The sequence below is a fragment of the Kalmanozyma brasiliensis genome, assembly GCF_000497045.1.
Source record: "Kalmanozyma brasiliensis GHG001 unplaced genomic scaffold PSEUBRA_SCAF17, whole genome shotgun sequence".
NCBI classification, from domain to species: Eukaryota; Fungi; Basidiomycota; class Ustilaginomycetes; order Ustilaginales; genus Kalmanozyma; species Kalmanozyma brasiliensis.
Genome location: NW_015961956.1, coordinates 390,178 through 410,180, shown reverse-complemented (window position 1 = coordinate 410,180; position 20,003 = coordinate 390,178). Strand labels below are relative to the sequence as shown.

The window sequence follows — 20,003 nt, the reverse complement described above, 5'->3', positions numbered from 1 at the left end:
TAACAAATTCACCATTTTTGAGACCGGCATCCTCAACGATTCTCTGCTGCCCGCGGCCTCTATCCGGTCTGCCTCACCATCGACGTGGTGGCGATGTATGCGGTGGGTCTTCAGCACGGGTCTTGCACCAACAAAGACCCACTCCAGACACCTTGTAGAAGTAATGATTATTGAAACTGACGCACTGTACAGAAGGAACTCGCTGCTCCACGACCGACGCTCACTGATCAGCCACCAACCGGATATCGTACGCCACCTCGGTCTGGCAGCCGCTCTTCTTGGCCTCGTTGCTGCTCGGAGTGGCAAAGTCGACGGTCAGCCCGCTCTTGTCGGCAAACACCGCGTCTGCGCCAATGTACTCGCACTTGGAATCAAAGATCTGGGTGACCAGCTGCTTGTACCCGTTTGCCTCGATGAGGAGATGGATGTGGGCAGGTCGCATGGGGCTCCTATCGAGCAGCTTCAGAATGTCACCCGCTCCACCGTCGTAGGGGATGGGATAGGCGGTGGGACGGAGGCAGCGGACGGCATAGTAGCCGGCAGCGTCGGTGGTGAAGCGACCGCGGTAGTTGTAGTCTGGCTGCTTCTCGTCCTGCTGCTCGTACAGGCCGTTGGGGCCGGTGTGCCAGATGTCGATCTGCGCCCCCACGATGGGCGCGCCAGTCGAGGCGTCCGTGACCTTGCCATGCATGAGACACGTCTCCCCACGTTTGCCGTCGGCACTCGTGATGGTGTGGTCGAGCACAATGTCACCCCCGTTCTCGTATCGTGGAGCGCCCGTGCGGTAAAAGGGCCCGAGAATGGCGCTCTCCGTAGCATCCACTTTGGCTCCAGAAGAAGCAGCCTGCGCCCGCTCATGCGTCATGTTGTCCACCAGCGACTCAAGCCCAAGGACATCCGAGATGAGGATCAGCTCGTTTCGTCGCGCATCCGACATCTGACCCGAGCGAATGAGGAGATCGCACGAGGCGAGCCACTCTTCGTTCGTCAGCTGGACTTCGCGAGCGAAGGCGTGCAGGTGCTTCATGAGGGCATCGAGGACGAACTTGGCTCGGGGATGCGCTTTGGGTCCGGAGACGTCTTGGCATGATTTGGTGTACGAGTCGAGGACGCCGTTGGTGGTGGTGTGGCCGTTTGTGGCAGTCATCGTGGCGGTCTTTGATCGGAGAGTTGGAGGTGGTAAAAGGAAGGATCCCGTTCCGCCAGGCTTTGGAGGGGAGAGGTGTATGGCTCAGGAAAGGGGATGAGGACGATGGAGGACGGGAGGGTATCAGCGACACTCGAAGGCTCTTGTGATATACGAACGTCTCACCAGCCTGCAACTGGACGCTGAAACCGAGCTCATCATGACAATTCGCCAGTTGGTAATGGCTCTGCGCAGTGTGGGACTTGCCGTGAGAAGAGCTTAATTGGCGCCCCATCAGGGTCCCACGCCCCTCTGCTTGTTTGCGACGAAGGATGCACGGATATTGCGGCTGGCTGGCCTGCGATGAAATGCGGGGAAGCTGTGCGCTGCTTCCAGAGATTTCAGGGTAAAATCCGAGGAGCCGTGGAGTATGTCCGTCGCTACTCACAACTTCTCCTGCCAAGCAAGAGAGGGGGGATGCATTTGACAGCGGGGTAGTGAGTACGCTGTCCAATGGGAGCAATCTGATTCGACGCAGTGTGTCCGCAACAATGAGGGCACACCTTTGACAATCAGTGCACACCGAGCACATCCGAGCACGGATCAGATCCGGTCGTCGGTCCCTCCAAACACCACTTTGAGCCTCGATCACTTCATCAACTGAGACGACAGGAGAACCGATATGTCAAACGCCTTCATCGGCCTATGCTTTGAGTTTGGGTTGTCGCGCAACCTCTTCCCCACGAGATGACCAACAGGTGCCGCTGCGTGTCCCGGCCCAAACCGCAACCTTGGCCACTGTTTGCTGAGCCAACAACCGACGCTCGACTCGCACGCCCGGTGCCACAAACACTCCCACAGCACAGCCCGCCACGGTTGCAGCGGAACGCGTGACGCCGCTGCACGGGTATGCTCAAGCTGAAGCGTGAGCGACGGCTTGTGGCCCCGTGTAGGGTTGAATCGGGAGGAGAGGAAGGCTTGCGATCTCGGCCCGGCTATCCTTTTTTTCGACTTCGGCAAAAGGAGGGGTTTGTGCGCTGTGTGTGACACCGGACCCCACAATCGAGGCTTCGACAGGTTGAAAGCCACCTACCAACACACCTTCAAGGACTCGTTCAGCATCTCCTTGACATCGAAGCGGTTCAGCGGGAGCCACATAGACGAACGCAATTATGCCGGTGTGCGCGCTTCATCTAGTGCAGCTGCACGATGCGACCGCGCAAGGCGTCGACGGCTTCCTACAGCGTCTCTTCGAGGCGGCCACCAACCCGAAGGAGTTTAGCATCGTGACGGTCAGCCAGATCCAGTCGCCAATCATTCGACCTACGTTGGTCGACCACACCACCCTCAATGGCACTCCTTGGACGCTGCTGCTCGTCGTCGGCGGCGCGAAGGCCCACGTCTTGCCCTCCTCGTTGGGCTCGGCTGTTGAGGTGCACTACTCGCTCGTCTCGGGCATCCCCTCCAAGATCGTCAGCAACTACGACACCATTTCGACCAAGCTTCGGGAGGAAGCACCACGCGTGCCGCTGCTGGAGATCAAGCTGGATGGCAAGGGTGATGTAATTCCTCCCGCCAACAAGAGCAGCTCGACTCGCGACGATGGTCAAGACCTCTCCCTCTCCCCTGCTCTGCTTGACCTCGCCAAGCAATTGAATGCCAAAGGCCACAAAGGACCAGTGTCGATGCTCAACTTGCTGCATTTCCACACGCAGCCGGGCGCTGTCGAGTCATATCACGAGTACGGGCGTCGCTTCGCCACCGTCGCTGGCCGAAGGGGAGGCAATGCGAAGTTGGTTGGCATCGTCATCCCTCTCAGCGGCGAACTCAAAGACTCTAGGAACGGCAAAGGCAAGGGTGAGTGGTGGGATGAGTGTACGCTCGTCCACTATCCCTCCATCAACCATTTCATAGACATGAGCGTCGACGACGAGTATCAGTACATCAACAAGGAGTTCCGCCTGAAGGGCATCAAGGATACCGCGCTCATCTGCACGCTCGAGCTCGACCTCACCAAGTACCGAAGACAGGCCAAGTTGTAGATGTCGCAATGTCATGATATCGATATGCTATACGGCGGTGTTTGTCTCGATCACTTGCTGCTTGAGCATCCGACGCCGCGCCAACCCCTTCAACGCCCACGAAACGTTTTCGTACACGACAAACGTCACGCATGTCCCGGGCAGAATCCTCACCAGATTCGGCACCAACCCTTTGTAAAACGCCCGCAACCCCTCCTGCGTATACGTCAGCCGAATGCACGTGCTGATGTTGGGATAGATGTGCGACGTAGCGTGGTTCTGAATCCTCGACCGCACCACTTGGTACGGATAAGTCAACAGAATCGCCGCCACCTTCGACACGCCCGACATGACAATGTACTCAGCGTTGGAGAGCTTGACCATCGACGTGTCCACTCCGGGCTGATTGCGGATGGCCACGGACGTGCGCCACTTTTTGAGCTCTTCGTAGGCCATGAATTGAATGGCACCGTTGGAGACGCCGAACAGCGCGAGACCGGCGCCTTTGTACCAGCCGCGCACGCCTTCGGTGCGGTAGATCGATGCTAGACCGTGCCACAGCCCGCGGTACACCTCGGGCGCTTTAGCTGTGGTCGAAGATGCGGTGTTGGCAACGGATTGTGGAGTCGTAAACATGCGCGTCTTGACCACCCAGATGGGGTTCGTCATGAGCGCTGTGATCGCCCCGCTCTCCGATGCTGCTAGGAGATGCTGTCCCGCGGAGAGCTTGCGTGGCTCGCCAGTGGCCGGATCGGGAGTGGTATCGTTGGCAGACATGCGTTCTTTGATCATGGTATACCACAGAAAGTAGAGCCCCCACGAGGCCGAGTTGCCAGCAACGTTGGGACTGAGACCGCGATACAGACCCTTCCAGCCATCGGCTTTGACAATATCGTTGAGTGCGCCCATCATGTCGTTGCCGATGCGGCCTCCTAGCGCGTAGTACCTCCAGCTGTGGCGCGGTGCTGCCTGTCGAAGTGTGCCCCTTGCAGACTTGCCGGTGGCAGCAGCATCGATCGCTCGACCTTTGCCCTTGAGATCCGCGCTGCTGTCGGCGAGGGATGCAGCTTGCGAGTATATCGATGCGCCGTTGCGCTGGCGAAATGAGATGGGACGCGGCCGTGAGGTGTCCACCTGGTACTTGGTCTTGATGAGGTCGAGCGGATTCATGCAGATCGTAGCGACGGCGCCGGCTGCGATGCCGCCGAAGGCGTGATCGAGTGCAGGCGTCGGGAAGAAGGATGGAGTGGTGGCGGGGACGGCAGAAGATGAAGCGGCCGCTTGGGAGGCTCCTTCGCCATCACCGCTGCCATTTGCCACATCGGTGCTGCCGAGCTTGACTCGTGTGCGGTCGACTTCGAGGGATGAGAAAGGCCGTGATCGTGAAGGACCAGCCTCCGCTGAAGCTGCGCTTGAGGTCATGATTGCTAACGTCCGTGATCTAGGGGTCGAAATGCTTTATCGAGCTGGGAGCATGCTGTCCAGTGGCGTGAGCGCGCTTGGGGAACGAGCCTGTTGCTGGTAAGAATCGTGCGCACTGATGGGAATGGATGATCCTGTAGAAGGAGAGACTCGTCGTGTGGCAAGCTTATAAGATGCTTCCTGCTCTTGATGCTGTTCGAGTCAGGTGGCCATGTGGAGTGTTGGATGTGACAAACTGACTCTTCAGAAGAAATTTTGTGGTGTGGTGAGCGTGGTGCGGAAAGCTTCCGAGAAGCTCGGAAGATCACGCTCAAATTTAGGCTTTGCCGAGAACGGCGGTGACGCTTGCAATTTCACAAGAATGTTAGGCCATCGAGCGCGCGTTTGTGCAGAGCCCGACTTCCGACGAAAGGCAAGTGTCATTTCGAAACGACCTTCTCGACTCCTAACCCTTACTCCCTTCACCAAGACATCCTCCTCTTTCATCCCTGCCGACGGCTACTCCGCTGCTGTCCTGAGCTACTTCAAGCCTCGCCTTCAAGCGTGCTGCATAGCTCCGCGCTCTTACTCGCGAATCGATTGGCACCGACACGCAACGCCCGCCTCACGTCACATCACCTCCATTGAGGCTCTCTCACAATGGCGGTCGCTTCAACATCAAAGTCGACGGCAGGCAACGGGAGCACCTCCACCGCAGCTCCGTCCCCAACACTGTACGTCAAAACCCTCTACTCGAAGATCAAGAAATCCGAATTGCGACGACAGCTCTTTACGCTCTTCTCCTCGTACGGTCGAGTCCTCGACATCGTCGCCACGCGGGCGCCGTCCATGCGCGGCCAAGCATTTGTCGTCTTCGAAAGCACCTCGACCAGTGCTGCGGCAAAACGGGCGCTCGAAGGGTTCAGCTTCTACGGTCAACCGCTGCGGATCGAGTACAGTACGGGTGGGAAAAGCAAGGCGCTGCTAAGGAGGGAGTTGGGCAGCGAAGCTGTGTTGGAGGCCGATCTGGAGAGGAGCAGAGTCACCGTGAGCAGGAGGGGCGAGAAGAGAGGGCTGTTTCTGAGTGAAGATGGCGAGCAGGAGGAATTGGATGAAGAAGAGGACGATGGAGCGAGGGGCAAGCGGGTCAAGCTCGAAGAGGGGGTGGTGCTAAGCGCGAAGGGTGTGCCGGCGAACATCGAGCCTCAGGTGCTGGAAACGCTCTTCGGCCGCCAGACCGGGTTTGGGAGATTGACAACACAAGAGGACGCAGGCGGAGAGAGCTGGAGCGCAAGAATAGAGTTCGATAGCAAGGAAAACGCCGATGCTGCCAAGGAGGCGTTGCAGGATGTACAGATTGATCCCGTCTACAGGCTCGACTTGGAGCTGCTCTAGCCGCAATGTCACAGTCTCACGCCATCTGCGGTCCTACTATTCGCTTACTTTGGCTTTGAAATCCTCAGTTCAAGGGCCTGCATCGATACCACAGTCTCTCACACACGAGCACGCCGTCTGCAAACGAAGAAGCAGAAACCTTGAAATTGGAGTCGAACACCGCCGTCCACACATCTAGTGATCAATGATAGCGAGGTTACCGCTGATCAGCTTGTTCTCCAACACACTGCCCTCGGGGATCTCGATCTTGTTGCCCTCGTTGGCAACGATGATCACGGTTCCCCTGAGCGTGATGTTCCTGCCGAACACCACATCGCCCTGGACCGTCAAGTGGTCGAGCTCGATCATCTCGGGGATGCTCTTGAACCTCTTCTGGAAGGAAGCGACCTTCTTGAACGTGTCGCCCAACTTGACCACGGGGGTTTGGGAGAACATGCGGCCTGGGTTCATGACGAGCTTGCCGTGCTCGAGCGAGTAGAGGTCCGAAGTGATCAACAGCAAATCGGAGCAGCTCTTGACGGGCAAGAAGCGCGATCGGGGTACGTTGACACCCTTGGCGCCGCGGAAGTGCTTGATCGCCGCACCGACGGCCGTCTCGAGCTGGATGACGGCCTCACCGGACTCGAGCGCCTTGTTGTTGACAATGATCTCGAGGTCCAACTCCTCGTTCTCGAGCACGCGCTTGACAGCGCGCAGGTTGAGCCACAGGTTGTTGGTGTTGAAGATCTTGAACTTCTTGATCGACTTGAAGTCCTCGACGTGCTCCGAGGGCACTTGGGCGATCTCGAGCAGACGAATGGTGCCCTCGTAGTCGATCAGAGTACCACCCTTGACGTCGGCCTTGGTCTTGTCGGTCACTTCCGAGATGAACTCGGCCTGAGCATCAATCATGTGCTGGTAGATGTTGAGGTCGACGTCGGCACCCAGGTTGTCGACGTTCGAGACGAAGAGGTACTCCTTGCCAGCAGCAATGAGGCGGTCGAGAAGACCAGAGTTGTTCATGGCATCGAACAAGTCACCGTGTCCGGGAGGGTACCAGAGGTTCTTGTTGTCCGTGGCGTTGCGCGGGCAGGGGAGGAGCGACTCCTTGTTGACACGCGGGTATCGCGACTGGTTGAAGGTGAGGATCTCGACGTTGTGGTTGGCGTACTTCTGGATGACTCGAGCCGTGTCGTCGTCGGTGTTGAACGAGTTCATGAGGATGAAGGGGACGTTGACGTTGTGCGAGCTGTTGAGGTGCTCAATCTGACGCACGGAAAGATCGAGGAAGGTCATGCCCTCACGGACCTCGATGACCGACTTGGGACCGGTGCAACCCATGGTGGTACCGAGACCACCGTTGAGCTTGAGCACGGCAAGCTTGTTGAGGATCGAGGGATCAGTGGCCTTTCGCAGCTCGGCGTAAGGGGTGATCTGCTTGGGCGAAGGGGGCTGGATCTTGTCCCAGATGCTGTTTCGATTGCAAACGAGGAGGAGATACGGTCAGCGATTGCGCTACGAGAGAAGCTTCTGCACTGCGAATGTTGGAATGGCTACTTACAGCTTCTCGCCCTTGGCCTTCTCGGAGAGGTATCGGTTGAAGAGGGTGAAGAAGTTGGACATCTCGGCGTCGAAAGCCTGTGGTACGGGAAGGGCAGGTGCAAGGTGGAAGGGACGTCAGCTCTGCGGTCTTTTGAAATAGCTGAGGCAGATGCGTGCTTCAATTCGGCTCGTTTGGCAAGTCGGCCATCCATTCCGCAGGAGAAAGACGGCTCGGCTCCTCGTCGCAAAGCGAGAGCATCCGCTCTGTCGCTATCAGTGCGGAATGGTCGTAATGCCGCGTCGAATCGATCCATGTTCGACTCCTGAAGTAGACGCCAAGAGCCTTCACGGACCTATGAAAGCGTCCAGTGCTTCCGAAAGCGGTACCGCGTGTTTGAGAAGCAGCACAGCTGCCCATGCGGAACGAGTGCGTCGTGCTTGTCGTCCCAGAGAGGAGGAAGGTACCAACCTTGCGAACGGCAGGGTCATCGATGCCCGAGACGAGAGCGTTGAGCTCGTTGCGCATAGCCTTGGCGGCAACACCGGTGGTGGCCGACTTGAAGTCCTATGGAGCGGCAACCGAAGGGCAAGCAGAAGGGAAGCCACAAAATCGGCGGAGATCAGCAAACGTGTCCGCAAATCCGAGAACATGACCACTGCTCTGCGCAGCTTTGCCAGGCGCACAGCCAATTGGAGCCGACTGTCTTGGCCCCGCTGGATGGCAGGGCAGACAGCCGTCTCGCGAGACTCGACTGGAGCGCCTTGCGGCTCGCTCGAGCGCAGACTTGGCAGCTCTGAGCGCACGGCAGCTTGGCGAGCTGGTGATCAAAGGCAACTTACAATGTGCGAGGCACCACGGGTGCGCGAGGCCTTGATCTGGGCGCCATTGTTGGGCGTGGAGAGAGTAGCGTTCGAAGACATCTTGAACGACGAGGATGCTATTCCTAGCGATGACAAGGGAGAAAAGGTATGATGATGGAGGAAGTAGGAAGAGAAGGGAGGTGCGAAGGAGAAGTGATGCTAGCCTTCGACGCAAGCTACAGGGGTACACAGGAGTGGCGATTGCGATGCGGTGTGATGCAGAGGCGTTGTGATGCACGGTGCCTTGTGGGCAACTCGATTTTTGGAAGGGTGCGAGGGTGGCCAAAGCGAGCGAGAATCATGACGGAGCAGACAGACAGACACTCACGCCCGTGCCTGCAAGCGCAGCGCACAGAGAAGTGTTGTTCTCATGATTTCTCGCTCAATTTGGCCGAATTTTCGCTCGAAACGCCGTGAGCGGGTTGGGTCGTCGAGCACGGGCACAAAGGCTGCGCACACCTCTCGCCCCTCCGAGTCTTTTGTTCTCAGCGGACAGCGAACGCTTTCGGAAGAAAGCCAGACAGACACTGCTCAAGTGCCCTCGAAGAGATTTCAATTTACTCACAACGAAGTTTTGGAATTTCGAGAAATTCGCCACCGCCCATCATCGATGTGCAGCCATGTCAGATGTCGCCGGTCAAGACCCTCTTTGAACGCAGATCCTCCGCATGCACCTCGACCAATCATACAGCAGAGGCGACATGCGCAATGCACGATCGAAAAAGCGTACAGTTGTACAGTAGGTCAAGGAGTGCGTGCTCTGGTCAGTCAGAGAGACAGGTGCAAGCTGGCCTGAGTTGGTGAATCGGGTAGCCTTCCTGCGCTCGGCGTGGGCAACAACCAAACTCAGGCTGGGCGTAAAGAGATATTCCGACTGAGAAACGTGGCTCAATCGATATTTTGGCGGGATTCCGGAAACGGTTCGGTCCGCTCGTTCGCTGGTGGGCGCTTGACAGCTCGTTTGTTCGAATAGTTGCTCCGTGCAGGCTGGCCTCTCCGCAATCGGCCGTTGACGCTATCGATAGGTGGGTTGTTCACCTGACTAGCGTCAAGACCATCGGGCTAGCGTCAAGTATGAGGATGACGATGCCTCTGTCTCGCCTAGGACTAGTGTAGCAGTCACTTCACTGCCAGCGTGGAGACACAAAAGTGCGCTAAGTGGCTGCTGACCGGCATGTAGCATCTGAAACATCACCGCACGTAGGCGGCGTCTTCCTGCCTTATCTGCTCTTCGTCGTTAGCGTTGGATCGTGGATTTGCCTCGCCTCCAGCCCGATCTCGCTGTTGTATCGGTGCATCAGCATGGCGAAGGTCATCCCATTCGATCGTGTGCGTGTGTGTGAGAATAGATGCGAAGAAATCATATTGTGCTGCGATGCGATGCAAGTGAAACGAGAACAAGACTGCGAAAGGTCCATGAAAACCGACCGGTCCTGCTAGTCAGGAGCAGAGTTGACGACTAGCCACGAAGAGAGCGCACCCTCGTCTCGCTACGGATCGAGCCTTCTTCATCCGACCCGTATCGGCTCAGCTCGGCCCAGCTCTCCTGACCATCGCTGTGCACCGAGATCATGTCGACGCCTCCCACCGCCGCAGGCTTGCTGCCACTCGACATTGTCGGGCTCGGCGGAGCTTGCACCTGACTCCACCTTCCCTCCGAGTCAGCTGTATCGCTGATCACTTCAAAGTCAGGCTCGCTCTCGGCGCCCGCAGATCGTGATCCAGTCGAAGGTGGGTTGAGGCTCGGTGGATGCAGAGCCCTATTTGAGCGATACGGAGATCCAGAGGTATGCGAGTTGTTGCTGCTGCTATGCGCGTCAGCGTAGAGATCATGGAAGGAATGCTGCTGCTGGTCCGAAAGCGTTTGCGAAAGCCCGTTGGTGTCGAGGATCACGTGCCCTTCCTCGGTCAGCTCCTCTTGAGAGGGCGAAAAAGTGTCACGAGAATCTTGCGTGGCGGGCTGGTCAGCCCGTTGAGCGGTACGGTCGCTGAAGACGGCATGCCAGGATGATGCGGTGCCATCCACAATGTCGGCAAAGGGGTCACTGGCGTTGCTGCGAGCATTCTCCTGATCCAAAGCCTGCGATGTCTGCACGTCAAAGTCAAGGCCGAAGAGACCGTTCCTGGCTGCCTCAGTCTCGCCTCTGCTATCGCCCCTCTCGAGATCAGATGATGTAGAAGCTTCTGCGCCGTGGTCGCCCGTTTCGGTCACCAGCTGCGCAGACGGCACTTCATCTGTCTTTGACGAAGCGCTCCCGACTCTGTGATGCGTCATTTCAGGCGACGTCGTCTTGCGCGTATCCATTACAGGCACACTGATGATGCTCGTCCGCGCTGATCGATCCTCGTTCGCCGCATCCGCACCTGCTGGGCGTCGTCTCCGCAACCTCCCATCTTGCTGATCCGTGCCACTTGTGAGACTTTCGCTCATCGAAGCTCGAAGGCGGTCGCGGTAAGCGGAAGCTTGACGTTCGTGCATCTCGAACTCGTGCTGAGCGCTCTCCCTGCTTGCCTCTTCCCCGACGCCTCTGCGGAAGTCATCCAGCTCGTCGTCGCTCAGTCGACGATGCCCATCTCTGCTCCTGCTAGTATCGCGCCTTCGTCCATCCCGCAAAGTTCGGAGGTCGTCCTGGATCTCGTGGACCGCTTGCTCGACCTCTCTTCGAAGCTTGAGGAACTCGCTGCGCACACCTTCGCCGAAGCCATGCGGCCAATTGTCCTCGCGCCAGGGGCGAAAGACCGCCACTTCGAATGCGACAGCAGCACCGACGCCTGCCGTTGCGGCTGCTGTGATGATGAGCGGGTGCACCATTGTGATGGCAGCAGGGTAAGGGTCGTTCCTGCGCGCGTGCGGTTCTAGGCGTTCGTCGTCCGCAAACAGCACACTGCTGTAGGTGAAAAGTAGTCAGTAGTCAGCGCCTTGCCAGTCGCCGTGTCGTTGCAGTTCTCGCTCTTGCGTAGCAAGACGCAATGCTCGACGGTCGTGGTGGAGAAAATCGAGGGGAGAGTGGGTGGTTTCGAGGCCTAGAGGCTCAGTCGATCCGAGCGGGGAAGGCACTTTTTTGACGCGCAGGTGGAGCGAGCTGGCTGAGTTGCGGAGAGAACCCTGCATAAGCGGTGCAGGGACCGAGCGGGGGATAATTGGCAAAGTGTTAGGCCCACGCATGAGGTTTGACGCTGCATCACTTGCCAGATCTGGTCCTGACACTTCATCGCCTGCCAGAACACATCGGCGTGCTGCTCAGCTTCAAGTCAATTCAACACTCAGGTGTCCATGAGGAACGGATGCTGTATGCATTGCAAGTCGGACGATGGGAAGAGAATCGGAAGATGTCACTTTTTCCACAGCCCCATGAGCTCTTTCTGCAAGTCTCTCGCCTTCCTCTCCTTCTCCAAGCTCTGTGTGCTTCGCAGATGACTGACCACATCCCTCGTCTTTCCAAAGTAGACCTCTTGCAGCTGATTGCGCATCTTGGCCTCCATGTCCTCGATCATGCGGCCCACGTTGGAGACGTGCGAGACGAAGTCCGGCAGCGCATAGTCGCCTTCGGATTGACGCGTGAGACTGCCTGCAATCTCGACGGTGCCTACTTTGGTGGAGGAAGGCTTGAGGTCGGTGGGCTCTTCGTCACCTTCGTCGCGGCGGACGAGACCGAGCATGACGGTCGAAGTGAGCTTGTAGCTTGCGCTGACGCCGGTGCCAGTGGACGAGGATTTGGAGCTGCCACTCGCGCGTTCAGTTGCCTCAAAGACGTGGATCGAGTCCCATGCGCCCGAGATGCCGTTGCCGCTGGCGTCGCCGATGGCTGTCAGGTCGAAGCAATCAAGGTGATCAAGTGATGTCAGTGAGACAGTCTCCGAAGCGATGCACATCCCGCGCCGCTCTGGCGACTGCGCGTCAGACTTACTCTTTTTCAGCAGGACGACGCCTGCAAAGGTGGATGGAGCATGCGTGCCTCCGACGGTCGCCCCGGAAAGGGAGCTTGGATCGCTGTCGAGGTCCCACAGGTAGACGCTCGACAGCGCATTGTCGTAGTAGAGCTTGGCGTATGTCGCGAATGCATCGTTGGCCTTGAGCTCCAGCGATCTCAAGGGTGCACTTGGTCGTGTCCCTGGCTCCCCGTCCGCAGTGTCGTCGGCATCCGGTGCGATGGGAGGATGGTAGGTGTCCGAAATCCATGACCTCCAGCTGTCTCCGTCCTTGTTGTAGTCGCAGCATAAATACTCCCGCCCTGAACCTTGCTTTGACTCATCCACCTTGACCTTGAGCGGCTGGTCGACCGAGGAGTAGAGATCGTCGGCATATGATGGGATGAGCTTGACGATCGAGTCGAGGTTCTGCTCCACTTTGGACGGCGGCAGGCGACGCAAGAGGTCGAGCGAGAGGTCGAGTGGGTCCGTCATTCTTGGTATGAGGCTATTCGGACTCTAGCAGCCAAGGAATAGGAACTTGGTGAATGCTGGATGGTGGGCTGCTGTCCAGTATCTGACCAGAACCTCGAAGTTGGGGAGTGGTGTGAGTGCGTGTCTTGAGAGGTCTGTGCGAGATCGGCCATCACCTCGCCGATCCATCTCGGCTTAACCTCACGTGAAGTGAAGGCATAAAACTGTTTTGTGTTACGGTGTGAAGCTCAACATTGCTCATTTTTCCGCCATGCGAGAACTAAAGCCTGTCATTGACGACCGAGATGGCGTGCTTTGGCTCGCCCCGCTCTGCTCTCGAAGGGTCAAAGAACCCTGAAGCACTAAAGCACAGACCACAATCAGAAGATCTGTTCAGCATCTCGCTGCAAACGGTGAGCACGTTTGCTTGCCTCGTCCTTCAGTCCGCTCGAGAAGAAGAAGGAAGAGAACCAGCGGTTGACTGCCGCCCATTGCAGCCCTCTCGTTCACGGACCAATATATAGATCCGCCTCTCCTCGACACATCGTTCGCATTGTTACCACCACCACCCTTTGTGCTTCTTCGTCCACGTCCCCCCTCGTAGACGCATTCATAACCGAAAATGGCTTCGCACGCTTCCAACTTCGACACCCTCCAGCTGCACGCTGGTCAGGAGATCGACCCTGCCACCAACGCTCTGGCGGTGCCCATCTACGCCAACTCGTCGTTCGCCTTCAATGACTCGGCTCACGGTGCTGACCTTTTCGGTCTGCGCAAGTTTGGTAACATGTGAGTGTTCATCAAGCTGTCTGCGAGCAGCAGCATTGCTCTCTGTGCACACTCCTGTGCAAGGAGCGGGCCGTTTACACGCCGTCAGACGGAAACCCGAAATGAAAGACCTGGATGCTGACGAACGAATCTCCTCTCTAACTCTGCGATACAGCTACTCGCGTCTCATGAACCCCACCAACGATGTTTTCGAGAAGCGCATGGCTGCCCTCGAGGGCGGTGCCGCTGCTCTGGCCACCTCGTCCGGCCAGGCTGCCCAGGGAATGGTCGTCATGGGCCTCTGCGGTTCCGGTGACAACATCGTCTCCTCGTCGTACCTCTACGGTGGTACTTACAACGCTTGGGCCAACCTGTTCCCCCGCCTCGGCATCACCACCAAGTTTGTCAAGTCCGAGAGCCCCGAGGCCTACGCTGCTGCCATTGACGCCAAGACCAAGGCCATCTACATCGAGTCGATTGCCAACCCCAAGTACATCGTGCACGACATTGCTGCCATCGCCAAGGTGGCCCACGACAACGGCATCCCTCTCATTGTCGACAACACGTTCGGTGCCGGTGGATACCTTGTCCGCCCCATCGAGCACGGTGCCGACGTGGTGGTGCACTCTGCCACCAAGTGGATCGGCGGTCACGGTACCACCATCGGCGGTGTCATTGTCGACAGCGGCAAGTTTGACTGGAGCAAGAGCGGCAAGTTCCCTCAGTTCACCGAGCCCTCGGCAGGCTACCACGGTCTTAAGTTCTGGGACACCTTTGGTCCCATCACTTTCGCCATCTACCTTCGAGTTGTGATCCTGCGTGATCTCGGACCGTGCCAGAACCCCTTCGGCTCATTCCTGCTGCTGCAAGGTCTCGAGACGCTTTCGCTCCGCGTGGGTCGCATTGTGGAGAACGCCCTTGCGCTGGCTCAGTGGCTCGAAGCGCACCCGCAGGTCTCGTGGGTCTCGTACCCTGGTCTGCAGAGCCACCCCTCGCACGCTGTGGCCAAGAAGTACCTTCCCCGCGGTTTCGGTGGTGTGCTCTCGTTCGGCATCAAGGGCGACGCGGCTACCGGCTCGGCTTTCGTTGACAGCCTCAAGCTGGCTACTAACCTGGCCAACGTCGGTGACGCCAAGACGCTCATCATCCACCCTGCCAGCACCACCCACCAGCAGCTGTCGGACGAGGACCAGATCAGCTCCGGTGTTACTAAGGACCTTATCCGTGTCAGCGTCGGTTACGAGTTCATCGAGGACATCAAGGCTGACTTTGCCCAGGCTTTCGAGAAGACGTCGGGTGTTAAGGGTGCGATCCCCGGCGGTGAGACTGGTCCCGCTCCTGGTCTCTCGGGATCTGTGTAAATGAGAGCGCCGTAACAAGCTGGAGCAGCCATCGCATGGATACCTCTCGCCTTTTTCTGTAGTTGCTCCTGAAAATATATGTGCTGTACCCAAGTTCCCACTTGCAACTGTCAAACAGCGATGTGTGAGTCCCACGCTTCTTACTTTTCGGCCCGGAGAAGAGGATCGTTTGAAGGTGGGAGAGAGCAACGATGACCGTGATGTACGATCAACTGACGGTCCTTGCTCGTTTTGCTGTTGAATTGCGCGCCCCCTTGAGTTGAGTTAGCCGACAACCGCACAGCAGAGCGCGATGATCCCCCGCGTCTCCCCTCCAATTTCGCTCCCACTCTGCTGCGCTGTGTGGGCTGGGCAAATTGTCTCAGAGGCGGCGCCCAATTTTACGCCCTTTGGTTGAATTTGAGCCCCTTTCTGCCTGTTGGTTTCTCGCCCGCGCGACGGCGCGTGTGTGCGTGTGTTGGCATACAACGCCTGCACGCACCTCCGAGGGCTTGCGAATCGCTCCATCGCCACTTTCTTTTGGCTTCTGTTTGCCCACCATCATTGTTTCCATTCTCCAACAACCGAACGCAGCAGATCAGGGCTCGAGCGTCAATTCTCACAAGCGCAGGACACAACAAGATTCACGGCAGATTGCTCTCTTGGATTCGCCACGCTCATTTCTCTCGACGCTCACTTCATATTTGACACCGAGACTCGCCCTGGACGGATAGCAGCAAGGTCACCAACACCTCTACTCGTATCAGCGACTCTCAGAACATCCAACAAGCAACGGAACGATCCTCACCAAACCGTCGCAGCATCTAGCGTCACGACCACCGGTGACTAGCAAGCAACGCACCCCCTCCCTCTTTCTTTCTCCTTCCTCATACACACTCGCCAAGATGGGTTCCTCCCTGAGCCGGGCGATGGGCAAGATCTTTGGCAACAAGGAGATGCGCATTCTGATGCTTGGCCTCGACGCGGCGGGCAAAACGACCATCCTGTACAAGCTCAAGCTCAACCAATCCGTCACCACCATCCCTACCGTCGGATTCAACGTCGAAACCGTGCAGTATAAGAACGTCAAGTTCAACGTGTGGGATGTAGGTGGACAGGATAAGATCAGGCCGCTATGGAGGCATTACTACACGGGAACGCAGGGGTTGGTGTTTGTAGTGGACTCTCAGGATCGGGACAGGGTGGATGAGGCCAGGCAGGAACTGCATAGGATCATTGGAGATCGCGAGATGCGGGATTGTTTGTTGCTGGTGTTCGCGAACAAGCAGGATCTGCCCGGGGCTATGAGTCCCGCTGAGGTGACGGAGAAGTTGGGCCTGCATAGGATGCGAGATCGAAGCTGGTTTGTTCACCCGAGCTGTGCGACCAGTGGCGAAGGGCTCTACGAAGGGTTGAGCTGGTTGAGCCAGAACGTTAGCACGACTAAGAGCTGAGGAGCAGCGCACACAAGTGGATTTCTTGCATCGTAGGCCAATATCAATACCCTTTTCTCAGCTTCGGTCGACCGACGTCAACCACCTCATGAGCACAGCGGCCCGCGGCAGAAGAGACGGTCCCGCCGTGCATCGAAGGCGCCCGCTGGTCGATTCGATCAACCGACCCATTCCACAACGTGAGAAACGAGACTGCAGATGCCTCGCGACGAGCCCGAACAATCACCCATCCCCTCCTAACTCAACCTTGATCATCCGCCCACTTCTTGACACCGCACATTTCGACCCAGCTCACCGAACATCACGCAGACCCCGAACTTCCAGAGGAAAACCGACCGTGACATTGCAATCATCCTCTCTCAAGCGCTCCCCGAGCTACTGCTCGTGCTGTTTGGAACGACACTGGTCGAGCTCGAACTCGATCTCGTGGAGGCTCTCCTCCCCGACGCGCTGCTTGCGCCACTTGCCGAACCAACCCTCAAACCAAGCCAGCTGGCCCATCCTTGCAAACTGTAGTCTCCACTGGCCCCCGCAGCTGCGCTGCTGGTGGGTGCGCCACCACGGCTGTTTCTCGCCGTGTTGGCCCTGAGCATCCTCTCGTACTCGGCCTCGCTCAGACCGCCACCGTACCCGCTTCCATATCCGCCGTACCCATTCCCACCAGGCGTGGGACTCGGTTGCGGGGAGGGGTTGTTATGATTCAGCGGCTGGAGCAGTCCTCGATCGCTAAGCATGCCGAGCACTGCGTTGGCCAACTGATGCGTTCGACCCGAGCCACGACGGGCTTGGTGGTGCGATGCGGGGGTTCCGCCCAGCGCGCCGTGCTCTACGGCGGTGGCGTACGAGGGCGGCCGAGTGGACGTTGCAGGAGGTGGAAGTTCGGCAGGCGAGGGAGGCGTCGCCGGGAAATACGAGTCTTCGGCACCGCTGCTACCTCCTCGTGAAGACGAGTCGGAGAGCGAATGGAGCGAGATGTCGAGACGATGCGGCGTGGGCGGATTGGGAGGGCTGCTGTCCATCGAGTCTTCCAGCTGCATCGGTCGGCTGGTGGGCCGAGGCGGCGGAGGTCGGAGCGATGAGGTGCGTGCAGGTGCTACAGACGATGTGCTTGCGCTCGTGGTCATGCGGTTGTGCGAAGACGAGGGCGAGCGTTCTTCGTACGGCGAGATGGGTGGAGGTGGCGATTCGCTTCTATTGGCGTCGCCAGCAGCGTTCGACGACGAGGTGGCTCCTTGGGCATCCGCTGAGCTGCCCTGGCCGCTCTCCATGAGGATGGTCCCGCGCTCCTGACCGTAAGCGGGTGGCGGCGCCAGTGTTCCTACCATGGGAGCCAGGCCCCACTTCTTCACGTTGGCTTCGATAAAGACGAAGCCAGCCTGACCGAGGTTGACATGAATCTCACAAGCACCATCAGCGCCGACGGTGGGGAACAGGTTGTAGCGGTTGAGACCGATGAAAGCATCCTCGAGACGCTTGCCGTTGCGTGTGAAGAAGACGGTACCTGTTCTCGGACGATATCCGACGCCGATGACATCACCTTGACCGTACGCGGGACCGTACGACTGTGCTGCAAAGGGATAATTGTGGCACTTGAAGCCATCGCTGGAAAAGTAGCCGATCGAGTACTTGGACCACCCCGGCAAACGGAACTGCGGATAGGGCTTGGTAGTGAGACCGATGGCGACATTGGTGTTGTCGGGCTTGTTGAACATCTTGACCTCCCAGTAGTAGACTTCGTTGATCTTGGGCAAGGGCAGGTTGCTCTGCACGCACACGCCTCCGCCCTCCTGCGGCGCCATGCCCTCGCCGTCTGCAATGAAGGTGATCTCGGTCCTCGCCTCGACAAAGACGGACGGATTGCTCTCGTAGTCTGGGTCAAAGGACCATGCGCTGACGCCCTTTTCTTGGATGCTGAGGAACTGACTGAGGGTAATGTCGGTCGACTGGGTGCCTGGTGGATAGGCGAGGATCCAATCCTTGGCGCGGCGGTAGCCTTGCTGAATGGGACCTTCGACGGACTCGAGCCAACGCTGTTCGATGCCATCCAGACCGCCTGTGCCTTCGAGCTCTTCCTCGCGACCGACATCGAGCGGGCCATCCGAATCGCCAAGTGAGATGCGGGCCCTGCGTCGTACGACGATGACAAGGATGATGAAGAGGAGCAAGAGAAAGAGCAAAGTGGAGAGGAGGATGAGGAGAGGTAGCAGCAGAGCGAGAGTGTCGTCGGCGGTAGGTGGACGCTGGTAGACGGGCTCGTCTGGGATGTGGATGATGTCGAAGGGCTTTACGGTCGGGCTTGGATCCTGCGCATGACCGATGGATTTGAGCTGTTGATTGAACAGGCGTTCGCCCGACATGCCAAAAGGCCGCTTGAAGCGCGGCTTGGTCGCTGGCAAGACAGGGTCGAAGATGCCGTCGGCATTGCGGTCGTCATCTGAAAAGGTGAGAAGCGCGTCCATGTCAAGGACGGATTGCCGGAATGCGTATCGACCATCTGGAGCTGCTTTCGGTTGGGATCTGGATCTTGAAGAGGAGAACAGCGAGTTGGAGGATGTGTCTATTGGCGAGGAAGCAGAGGGAGATGAAGGCTGGCGCCTTGACCCCGAGGAGGAAGCCGCCTCGTCCTTGCGGGCATTCTGCATGTTGTGAGATGACAGTCGTCTTGGATCCAGATGAGATGGCTTGTCTGCGTGAGGCTGACCGAGATCAAAGTGCGAGAGACGCCATGCCCTGCAGCGATAGAGCGATACGATGATCTTTGCCAATGCCAAGCTTGTCAAGGGAGCGTTCGAGAGGTGGGTGCGAGATGGTCCTGCTGCTACTGGGCTTGCGGGTCAAAAACCACAGATGTGTCGGTGTAGGAGGTGACCGCCGAACCGGATGCAGCTGGCGTTGCAACAGCGACGTCGATGCTCGTGGTGGCGCGCTGCTGCTTGGAGTGCCGAAGGATTTGCAGGTGATGATGGCGGGGGTAGCGACGGTGATGACAGAATGACGAGCGAGACAAGGGTGCGAAATGAGTGTGCGCCTGTGTACCTGACCAATTTGGTGAGCTGCTTGTAGTCTGAGATAGCCAGGCGAGGATGACCTTAATCACCAAACCGGCTCCAGAGCAGTCTCGTCACTCGCTTCAAGCTCAGCTCCGTGGACCGACGCAATCTGAGCCCTCTCAGCCCTCTCCGCCTGTGCCGATTTTCGAGGCTCAAAATCCTAAATATGGCAGTGCGGGGGCAGTTCACCGGCCAAAGAAATGCCTCAGCAGCCTGACCGCTTGCTCACCTGCATAGGCCTGCAGCAAGCGCGTAAAGCGATGCTGGATCTGGCCAGATCGGCTGCGTCCCGCGCAAAAAACGTGCCCGATCCGGATGGATTTTCAGCGCAGGTTCCTCTTCGCCCATCGACGGTCGCTTTTGGATGCGTGAGCCTGACTCAGCAGTCCTCCTCCCTCCACCATCATCAACCCTTACTTCCTGCCTCGACATCATCTCCCCAACAACACCGCCCGAGTTGTTCTTTCTTCGACGCAGAGCCAATCGGATCACACGCGCTGCCTTCGAAACAGCATCACGCTCAACTTCCATTCTGACCGCTGCTGCAACGACGAAGCACCCGCGTCGACCTCCTCGACGCGTCTTATACCGAAACCTCGAACGTCGCTGAGGATCATCACGAGCCTCAATCGCCCTTCTACCTGGTGTGAGCCCCCGCTCAGAGCTTCGACAAGCACACTTTC

At 58.0% G+C, this 20,003-nt stretch overlaps 10 protein-coding genes across 10 annotated transcripts; 4 read left to right on the top strand and 6 right to left on the bottom strand.

The window, feature by feature from the left end:
* Positions 1-220: 220 nt before the first annotated feature.
* PSEUBRA_002147 (Intradiol ring-cleavage dioxygenase, C-terminal) lies at positions 221-1,147 on the bottom strand (the record flags this gene model as incomplete). Its single annotated transcript, XM_016435298.1, has 1 exon — positions 221-1,147. One exon carries the CDS (start codon positions 1,145-1,147, stop codon positions 221-223), a length of 927 nt encoding a protein of 308 aa, XP_016293379.1.
* Positions 1,148-2,298: 1,151 nt separating this feature from the next.
* Positions 2,299-3,168, top strand: PSEUBRA_002146 (uncharacterized protein; the record flags this gene model as incomplete). The annotated part of the gene is made up of 1 exon (XM_016435322.1): positions 2,299-3,168. The coding sequence occupies one exon, from the start codon at positions 2,299-2,301 to the stop codon at positions 3,166-3,168; it is 870 nt and encodes a 289-aa protein (XP_016293378.1).
* Positions 3,169-3,195: 27 nt separating this feature from the next.
* PSEUBRA_002145 (Mitochondrial substrate/solute carrier) lies at positions 3,196-4,569 on the bottom strand (the record flags this gene model as incomplete). The annotated part of the gene is made up of 1 exon (XM_016435292.1): positions 3,196-4,569. One exon carries the CDS (start codon positions 4,567-4,569, stop codon positions 3,196-3,198), a length of 1,374 nt encoding a protein of 457 aa, XP_016293377.1.
* A 639-nt stretch (positions 4,570-5,208) lies between these two features.
* PSEUBRA_002144 (RNA recognition motif domain protein) lies at positions 5,209-5,943 on the top strand (the record flags this gene model as incomplete). Its single annotated transcript, XM_016435325.1, has 1 exon — positions 5,209-5,943. One exon carries the CDS (start codon positions 5,209-5,211, stop codon positions 5,941-5,943), a length of 735 nt encoding a protein of 244 aa, XP_016293376.1.
* A 174-nt stretch (positions 5,944-6,117) lies between these two features.
* PSEUBRA_002143 (UTP--glucose-1-phosphate uridylyltransferase) lies at positions 6,118-8,385 on the bottom strand (the record flags this gene model as incomplete). Its single annotated transcript, XM_016435306.1, has 4 exons — positions 6,118-7,393; positions 7,484-7,560; positions 7,934-8,029; positions 8,305-8,385. The coding sequence occupies 4 exons, from the start codon at positions 8,383-8,385 to the stop codon at positions 6,118-6,120; spliced, it is 1,530 nt and encodes a 509-aa protein (XP_016293375.1).
* A 1,399-nt stretch (positions 8,386-9,784) lies between these two features.
* PSEUBRA_002142 (uncharacterized protein) lies at positions 9,785-11,137 on the bottom strand (the record flags this gene model as incomplete). Its single annotated transcript, XM_059464753.1, has 1 exon — positions 9,785-11,137. The coding sequence occupies one exon, from the start codon at positions 11,135-11,137 to the stop codon at positions 9,785-9,787; it is 1,353 nt and encodes a 450-aa protein (XP_059320779.1).
* Positions 11,138-11,658: 521 nt separating this feature from the next.
* Positions 11,659-12,729, bottom strand: PSEUBRA_002141 (F-actin-capping protein subunit beta; the record flags this gene model as incomplete). Its single annotated transcript, XM_016435302.1, has 2 exons — positions 11,659-12,131; positions 12,234-12,729. The coding sequence occupies 2 exons, from the start codon at positions 12,727-12,729 to the stop codon at positions 11,659-11,661; spliced, it is 969 nt and encodes a 322-aa protein (XP_016293373.1).
* A 601-nt stretch (positions 12,730-13,330) lies between these two features.
* On the top strand, positions 13,331-14,837 carry PSEUBRA_002140 (Cys/Met metabolism, pyridoxal phosphate-dependent enzyme; the record flags this gene model as incomplete). The annotated part of the gene is made up of 2 exons (XM_016435339.1): positions 13,331-13,497; positions 13,652-14,837. The coding sequence occupies 2 exons, from the start codon at positions 13,331-13,333 to the stop codon at positions 14,835-14,837; spliced, it is 1,353 nt and encodes a 450-aa protein (XP_016293372.1).
* An 884-nt stretch (positions 14,838-15,721) lies between these two features.
* Positions 15,722-16,270, top strand: PSEUBRA_002139 (Small GTPase superfamily, ARF/SAR type; the record flags this gene model as incomplete). Its single annotated transcript, XM_016435344.1, has 1 exon — positions 15,722-16,270. One exon carries the CDS (start codon positions 15,722-15,724, stop codon positions 16,268-16,270), a length of 549 nt encoding a protein of 182 aa, XP_016293371.1.
* A 359-nt stretch (positions 16,271-16,629) lies between these two features.
* On the bottom strand, positions 16,630-18,912 carry PSEUBRA_002138 (SPla/RYanodine receptor SPRY; the record flags this gene model as incomplete). The annotated part of the gene is made up of 1 exon (XM_059464751.1): positions 16,630-18,912. The coding sequence occupies one exon, from the start codon at positions 18,910-18,912 to the stop codon at positions 16,630-16,632; it is 2,283 nt and encodes a 760-aa protein (XP_059320778.1).
* Positions 18,913-20,003: the final 1,091 nt, after the last annotated feature.